This window comes from Centroberyx affinis, unplaced genomic scaffold (assembly GCF_046629955.1).
Source record: "Centroberyx affinis isolate AG114_WGS23_722 - 3 ecotype Tasmania unplaced genomic scaffold, CSIRO-AGI_Caff_v1 ptg001799l_1, whole genome shotgun sequence".
NCBI lineage: Eukaryota > Metazoa > Chordata > Actinopteri > Beryciformes > Berycidae > Centroberyx > Centroberyx affinis.
In genome coordinates, this window is record NW_027280189.1 from 10,573 (window position 1) to 19,126 (window position 8,554).

The window sequence follows — 8,554 nt, forward strand, 5'->3', positions numbered from 1 at the left end:
CAGTTGCGTCTTCGTCCCTAACTCCAAACTCCCCTCGTCCAAGTCCGTCAGCTGTCAAAGTCAAAGTGGCATGAAACTGCAGGCAACAGGTCGGCGGGGTAACAGCCTCTCTCACTGCCGCGGCTCTGTAGTGGAGAACAACCTCACACATTTGGACTATTATACCCACAACACCATGTGACCATCATCACAACTCTCAAACTCCAGCTGAAGTTTCTCAGCCTAACTGTCCCGTTATGTTGCCGGTGAAGATAGACTCTTCCTCTACTTGCCCGACGGTACGCTCGCGCCCTCTGCTGGGTGTACGGAGCTAGCAAAACATGCTAATTGGAAGTGGACCGAACCAGGCTGTATGACAAAGAAGCAGCTGTCTAATTTCAACGTTTTATAAACACCGAGGAAGATAACAAACAAAACGGGGTTTTAATTTCGATAACAACAAAAAACAAGAATTACTGTGAGCCAAAGGAAAAAAAAAACTTTAATAAGGAGTTGCAAACCAGGTGTAAAAGCAGTAATGGTGCCTTCATATGCTCCTCGTAAATTTCTCAATCGAGGTAAGGCGTCCCAAATACAACTCACGCATTCAAGTGTTTTTTGTAGTTTAATGTCGTTTATCGGTAGCTTGGGTTTTATTTTAGAGATTATTCGTCGCAGAGCTACTTTGTGTTGTACTGGCGTTCTTGGTTTTAATAATCAGAATTCCCACTTTCCCAGCGTTCATCCTGTAGCCTCATGTTATAATTACGATATTTCAGACAGTACCTGAAGGCATCGTAAGCAGCTGTGCAGCGGGACTCCGGGGAGGATGTGTCGAGAGCGCGCATCCGTGTCAGGCGGAGCCAAGGGAAGGGCTGCACACTGTACAGGTAAAGAGAAGGATCGCCATTAATTTTATTAATAACGAACGGGCCGCGTTCGAGGTAAATACATCTTGTCATTGTATGAAAACATAGAGTGAAAAAGTTGGTAAAGATGATGGAGGTTTCCATACGACCAATCTATTCTAAATGTTTTTTGTTAATTTCACCTGGCGTTCAAGGAATTTTCATCGTTGTGCAACTGCTAGCCCCCGTGTGGAGAGAGCTGTAAACCAATCTCCATTCAAAATTCTGGCAATTTCATATGGCTTTGCTTACCGGGCGGTACATACCTGGGAGAACGTGACCAAAGAGCTTTTACGAGCCACTCTTCAATTCGGCATACATATAATACACAAAACAGTGCTTATTTCGGTAACGTCTACTTTTACAACCGGTTCGTATGTTTCCCACAGTACCGCCAACAAAATACACAGTGGAGGAAGGCAGCGGGGCAGTGTGAAGTGAACCAATATAAGAGTTGATATTTTATTGATATAAAGTGCTACTACTTGGATACCATGTATGTCTATTTTAATGGAAGAGCCCAATGAGTCATAAAAGGCCTTAAAGTAATGGGCAAGTTAGGTGTGAGCCTGCCCCCATGCGAGAGAGAACGCACACATCGGCACATAGGATTCACATGCCTTTGTGAATCCGTTATTTATAAAGTAAAACCTGTCACGCAGAATTTATATTTTCAATTTAACTTCATTCAAGTTCCTTGAGCCAGAGATGAGCGGTGTACTGCTGCAAGGCGCCACAAGGTGGTAGGATTGCACCGTTAGATTAATGAAGGATATCTCTACCTGGCAATGTTCAATCACAGAATAACCTTGCATGCTCCCTTCCCCATACACACAAAAACATACACACACACACACACACACACACACACACACACACACACACACACATCTCTCCAGCATTGTACAGACTTAGAGTGTGACCTGCAATTGCCCTTTGCTCAGTAAACCTTTATGTAATGAACTTGTTCATGTCTGGGCCCTGTAAGCCCCATATAGACTGTGAACACTCATGACCTCATATATAGGTTCATGCAACTCACACACTCTAAGTTTTTGTTTAAATTTTACTTAATTTAATCATATCTTATGGGGTTCTATGCTGACTTTGACATTGGTTACACTCAATTTCTTGACTTTCTTGTAGGCTGTACTAAATTTTTTCACATACAGTCAAATACATATTAGTGAGTCAACCCAACTCAAATTTCAAGACTGTTTATTGTAGGCTGTACTAAATTTTTTCACATACAGTCAAATGCATATTAGTGAGTTTATCCAACTCAAAATATGCAGAAGTTCACCCAACTCCTAAAAAATGCTTGGAAAATGTTGCCTCAGTTTTATCAAAGTAACAGTTTATATAGAGTTTAACAGGGGCAGGGGATGAGGGGAGAGGGGTGTAATGGATTTGGGTAATGCTGCATTCATGTTTCATAAATAGCCCGGTGATCGGTGTGTATCACATTCTCAGACTGAGGTGCCGCTGAATTAGAATGGATAAAATGGTCAAGAGGACTTGGTCAGGGCTCCTAGATCAATTTCCAGAGAGAAATTGATCTCACACCAGCTGTTTACTCCTGTAGTTCGGTCTGTTTGGCCAGGTGAGAACAATGCTGTTTGAACTCTGCTGGCCTTTTGAGCTTGGTCCTCTTCCAAGAGCACTGCAGTGCAGTTTGTTTAGGAATGAGAACATAATCTGAACCCGAGGAAACAACCTTAAAACATATTCAGCCATTTCCCCACATGTTCTTACCTGGTATGAAGGGAGAGAGAGGGCCAATTACAGCAAAGAGCACAGACAAATCCATTAATAGGGTAGAATCCATGAATTCTAGCCTATTAATCTTTTTGAATTTAGTTAATTTGGTGAATTTCCCACCCTGCTCTTGTTACTGCCAGAAACAGACCCATCGAGGGCCCCCGTTTGGGCCCTGAGCCATAGTTTAACAAACGCTGTCCTGAGGCATAATGTTATAGACCAAAATCACAGTGAGATTTTCTTTACCCTGAATCCCCCCCCCCCCCCCCCCGAACTTTTCCCTTCGTCTCTTCCCTTTGCCCCGGTGTAAAGGTCTCCGCTCCGTGTATGTCAATTACTCCGCCGGGACCTCGTCTACTGCCCCGGCCAATCACAACCCCCCTTTAATTAACACAGGAAATTACATTCCTATATTTATAACCCAATAACAAGGCTCTGGCCCGCTGAAAAGGTCACATCAACAGTTTAGCAGTTTTTCGCCCTATAGCGATGCAGCCCAAGAGGATTTGGCTGGGAGCAAAGCCAAATGGACCGGAGGCATAGAAGCAACTATTTTCAAACTTTTTTTTTTTTTTTTGGCCTCTGCGTCGTCGAGTTGGTTAATGTCACCTTGCTGTACCGCTCGGCTCAGAGGAATCCCTCGGCTATTTCTCATAATGTTCAGGAGGTTGTAGAATTAATCACCGGAAAATAGGTTTATAGCGAGCAAGTAGGCGACACCACATAGTAAGGAAAGAGTGGAATAACAAAGGGGGGTGGTGGACAGATAAAATGTCATTTTCCCCTCACTTTACACCTCTAATGCTGAGGATCTACCACAGACGAGAGCATTCTTAGCTATATGTGCCGGGGGAAAAACTTCACAAAGTGCACACTCAGATCAATGGCAGTTTTATTTCTCAGCTCAGATTTTGGTCTGGTCAAACTTCTTCATCAACACACTAAAATCTGTAGAAACAGTGGTTGGTGGTAGGGCTGAACGATTTTGAAAAAATATCTAATTGCGATTATTTTGACTGATATTGCAATTGCGATATGATTTGCGATATTAGAGGGAATGATCATTTTTACATCATTATTCTCATTTTCATTGAAAAACGTATTAAAATGGTTATGGTGTGATTTTTGCGGGGATCTGTACCAAACAAAGATGTTTTCTTAAGTCTGTAGAATATGATGTGTAGGCCAGGACATCTCTGCAGCACCACAATATTTACTTTAAAATGCTATTTTGACAAACATTTCACCTTTAACAAATATTGCGGCTCCTGTGATTTGAAAATTGCAGTAGGCCATATTGTGATTTCGATAGAATTTTGATTAATTGTTCAGCCCTAGTTGGTGGTATGTATTAAAGTAATAATCCATGACATTTTCATATAAGTAAATGTCTGTTTTGCTACTCTCTGTCTCCAGTTGCTCTAACCCATTCAACCTATATCCACTTCATGAAAGCTTTTCCATTGTCTGTTCTAAACAGCCGGTGTCTGGTAGCTCTTTCCTGGGGAAAAATCCTCTGGCGTACAGGAAGTGATGCGTTTTACGGTTCCGGTTTGTTTGGAATAAATAGGAGAAGAAGAACTGGGTAGTTAGCATCAGCAGTGATAGCCACCATGGCTGAACAGACAAAGAAGAGAAACTTAAACTTCATGGACCTAAAATTCAAGCTCCGCCCACACTGTTTGATTGACGGGTGATCTCTGGGAAGAGCAGTGCAGAAACACCACAGCAATGAGCGCTGAGCACCAAAGATGGAGACAAAATATTTAAAAAAAAACACCACAGAGACACTTGTGTATGTTCAATAACCAGGCGTTCATGTACTGAAGCACACAGAGGGGTAAATTCCCACTCTCAGCCTCCTGACCAACACTCATGCTGCCTTCAAGTGCTGTTGGAAATATCGTAATCGCAGGTTGAGTGTGAGTGAACAACCCAACAAAGTGGTAAATATGACTGGGAAAGTGGGGATTATCTATGATACTCGTTAGAAAGATGCTCACGGGACGGAGAGCATGGAAGCTGGTACTACAACTGAGGGTAAAAGTGATGCATTTTATTACTTTATGTGATAGTTTGGTGTTATATGTAAATTAGGGATGCAATGATATCATTCATACAATTCAATACGCGATATGTGGTTCATGATTCAATACAGCCATGATACGATGTAATAAATAAAAGTTCAATGACAACAAAGTCTGACAGAATTATGTTTATTTCTGAGCCACAAATCTTTCTAGTGATGCCATTGGCTGCTATAATGTAAACAACAATTTGTGATTACTACAGCAGAATAACATGGAGCTAATATCGCGATTCATTTTTCTGCCCCACAATACGTATTGTCACATCTTTGTATCGCGATATATTGAATTCCGATATATATCGTCTCATCCCTGATGAAAATAATTCATAGTGTTGTGTGTATATTTCAGAAGTCTCTTAACAAAATCCTGATCTTTGCCTTTTCAGGGTGCTGCTGAGGAGCTTGCGGGGGGTGATGGACTTGTCGAAGCGGGTGTCATTCTGGTCGGTGGAGGAGGTGTCGGACTGGGTGCAGGAGCAGTACCCGGCCCAACTGAGCACGCTCCACACGGCCGTCATTGAACATGCTATATCAGGTACAAGTGACACATTCAAGTCTCTGTATTGGCATGAATGTCAGATGAGCAGGAAACATCTGATTCATTTGTATGACTGTGTGTGTGTGTGTGTGCATTGAAACAACAGGTATTTCTGTATTGTTTCTTTATAAAGATGGAAAAAAAAAAGAATGAGTAATCGATGAATGGATTCAAGTAAGCAGTAATAAATGAGTCATGCATGCTGGATATAGAAAGAACAAATCAGTATTTATAGCTCTCACATATAGTTAATACTTTTCTCCTGTTGTTTCAAATTCAGAATCCTTACATTAGCGGATGCACACTACACTGCAGATGTAGAATGTAGCCAAAGCAAAAATGGTGTTAAAACATGACAATACAGTAATTAATACAGCATAATAAAAGATAATATAATGCAAGATACATTAGATAAAGATGTGATGTCAAACTGCTCAGTCTTTGTATGCTGCAGGTATGGAAAGAGATTAGTGCCGGCAGAGGCTGAATTTAAATTTGCATAAATTAAAATTTGTCATATTGAACTGTTTAATTCGGAACAAAAATGAATTTGCTCAATCAGTGAATTCAAAACTTGAATTTGCAAGGAAAAAATTTGAAATTTGGAACGGCTTGAAACCGAATGTGATTACTAGTGAATGTATCTTTTGACTATAACTTCAACAAGTCAGTTCTTTAAGTTTTGGTCTTGGTACACAGGTGTTTGTGTGTGTGTGTGTGTGTGTGTGTGTGTGTGTGTGTGTGTGTGTGTGTGTGTGTGTGTGTGTGTGTGTGTTAAACCCGAGGAACCCCCCTGCAAAACACATGCGCTGCTGGGGAAAAAAAAAAAAATCCCAGGGGAAAAACACTGTTTATTATTCCTCACCTCTCTGCACCTGCACTTCCCTCTGTTCTTGTTTTCCCTTCTCATCCATCCATAACTGTTTCTACACACACACACATAAATACACACACACACACACACACCTCTCCCTCCCAGGCCGCGCGCTGCTGAGGATGAAGGAGCATCACCTGGAGCGTCTCGGGGTGGAGGCCGAGGAGCAGCAGCAGCAGATCCTGCAGGACCTGCTCCTCCTCCGGGTCCAGGATGAACTGGAGAACCTCAATGACATCTACTCTGGTGAGAAGGCCTCCGATCCAGACTTCTGCTTTCTATATCCATTTAAAGCAGTATTCCACCTAGTTTTAACATGGGGTTTATTCAGCACTTTGAACGTCATGAAAACCAGAATAGAAACTAATCACCAAGATCAGATGAGTTTGTACTGCTTGAATGAGCCATGAAAAACTGACATTTAATACGTTAAACCAATAAACCAGTAACTAGTCTGTTCCTCACTTTGCATTTCTATTCTTGATTTACACTCAAATTTGTACTCAAAAGTAAAAGTAGATCCGGTCCCCCAAACAGGAACTACCTCTCCTAAATGGTATCCCTCCGCTATGTTCTCTTCTATCAATAAAAATGCTATTTGGCGAAATGATGTGAGATTTCCCGAGAACATGAGATTTCCCGTCAAATCCAGCTGCATTTATTGATTATTTTTTTGATTAATCGATCATTTTAGTCTATAAAATGTAAAAAAGAAATAATGACAAATGCCCATCGTAAGTTATCCGAGCCCAAAGTGATTCTTAAAATTGCTTACTTAGTCTGGCCAGCAGCCAAAAAAGAACCTAAAGTATTCATTTTATAATGATATGAAACAGAGAAAAGCGGCAAATATTAGCAGTAACCAGCAAATGTTTGGTATTTTTACTTGATGAATGACTAAAAATTATAATAAATTCTGTCGATCCACTAATTGATCAATCAACTAGTCGTTTCAGCAGTATAGCTCACAATGTAATATGCAGTGTAGAGGCTGGTAGAGGCTGCCAACAGTAATTATACTAATGTCTCAAAATGAACATGGTTATGATTTACAGTATTGATGTTCCATTGTTCTCCGGAAAGGCAAAACCGCCGCTTCCTTCTTAAATCCCAGATGAATATCTCCCGCCAACTCGCACGCGTTGGTTCTTCTCTTCTTCTTTTTTTTCCCCCCACTGCAGAATGCTTTTCTTCATAACGGCGGCTCTTCAGGAGAAGCCCCCCCCCCCCCCACCCGTCCGTGTGAAGGAGAGAGAAAGGATCCCGTTTCTCCCCCCCCCCCCGTGTGAAAGCGCTGACCCGTGCCGACGGGCGAGATTGGTTTTGTCGGGGTGTTCTTCTTCTTCTTCTGATCCCTCCCCGTCCATCGGTCTCTCTCTATCTCTTATTCTTCCCCCTCAAGCCGGGTTTCCGTCCTAGTATTTTTATGCAAATGAGCGCGTATCGAATCGGAAAAGCTGAATGGAAACGGCAATTTTTTTTTTTAGATAGATTCGGAAATGTCGCAGAAATGTCACCCCTGTTGTTTCTCCCATGTATGAAGAGTCCCAGTCATGGTTGTTATAGGCCAGTACATTAGAATATACTGTATGTAAGTGCATGTCTTTGTCTGCAGATGTAAGCATGACACATGGCCATCATTAGCTGACACCAAAGAACATCAACAACTTCTACTTCTTCTAACTTCCGACTTCTTATAATACGAATCATTTCTTGAAGTACTATAGATTTTTTTTGGTGACGTGTTTTCTTTTTCCTAAATTCTCAATTTCAATTTTCGTTTTGTCAAAAGTCGCATGACAGTCGGATGGAAACACAGCTTATCTCTCCCTATTCCCCCCCCCCCCCCCCAATTTCTCACTCTGCTCACTATCTGGCAGCGATCTCAGTGAAAGAGAACACCATTTCCCACAATACACTGCCATAAAATGTGCGCTTGAATCGGGAATGTGTGAATACATACAGATGTTGTAGATGTAATGGTAACACTTAATAAGCATTAACTAACCCTTAATTAACAGTTAACTATTGTGTCTGGTAATAATTTACTAATATGTTCATGTTAAGTAAGGTATTAATTTATACATTATTTAATAGTTTATAAAGATGACTATTAAATAATGATAAATTAATAGCTTAGTTAACATGAACACCATTAGTAAATGATTACCAGACACATTAGTTAACTGTTAATTAAGCATTAACTAACCCTTAATTAATGTACCCTTATTGTAAAGTGTTAATATAATAGAATTGGTTTATATTTAGAGGCATTGTAGCCGCACCATGCGCTACATGTTGACTGCAAAATTCCGATATACTTTATACTTATACTTATACTTATACTTTATATATATTTTAAGGAAAACTTAAAATAAATCGAACTAAATAAATCTTTACCGAAC

At 40.8% G+C, this 8,554-nt stretch overlaps 1 protein-coding gene across 1 annotated transcript; it reads left to right on the forward strand.

Annotated features, from left to right (window-relative positions):
• Window positions 1–839: 839 nt before the first annotated feature.
• On the forward strand, window positions 840–7,444 carry LOC139652459 (sterile alpha motif domain-containing protein 12-like). Its single transcript, XM_071529545.1, has 4 exons — window positions 840–869; window positions 5,124–5,272; window positions 6,255–6,395; window positions 7,331–7,444. The coding sequence occupies exons 2-4, from the start codon at window positions 5,152–5,154 to the stop codon at window positions 7,345–7,347; spliced, it is 279 nt and encodes a 92-aa protein (XP_071385646.1). The 5' UTR covers window positions 840–869; window positions 5,124–5,151; the 3' UTR covers window positions 7,348–7,444.
• The last annotated feature ends 1,110 nt before the right edge of the window (window positions 7,445–8,554 follow it).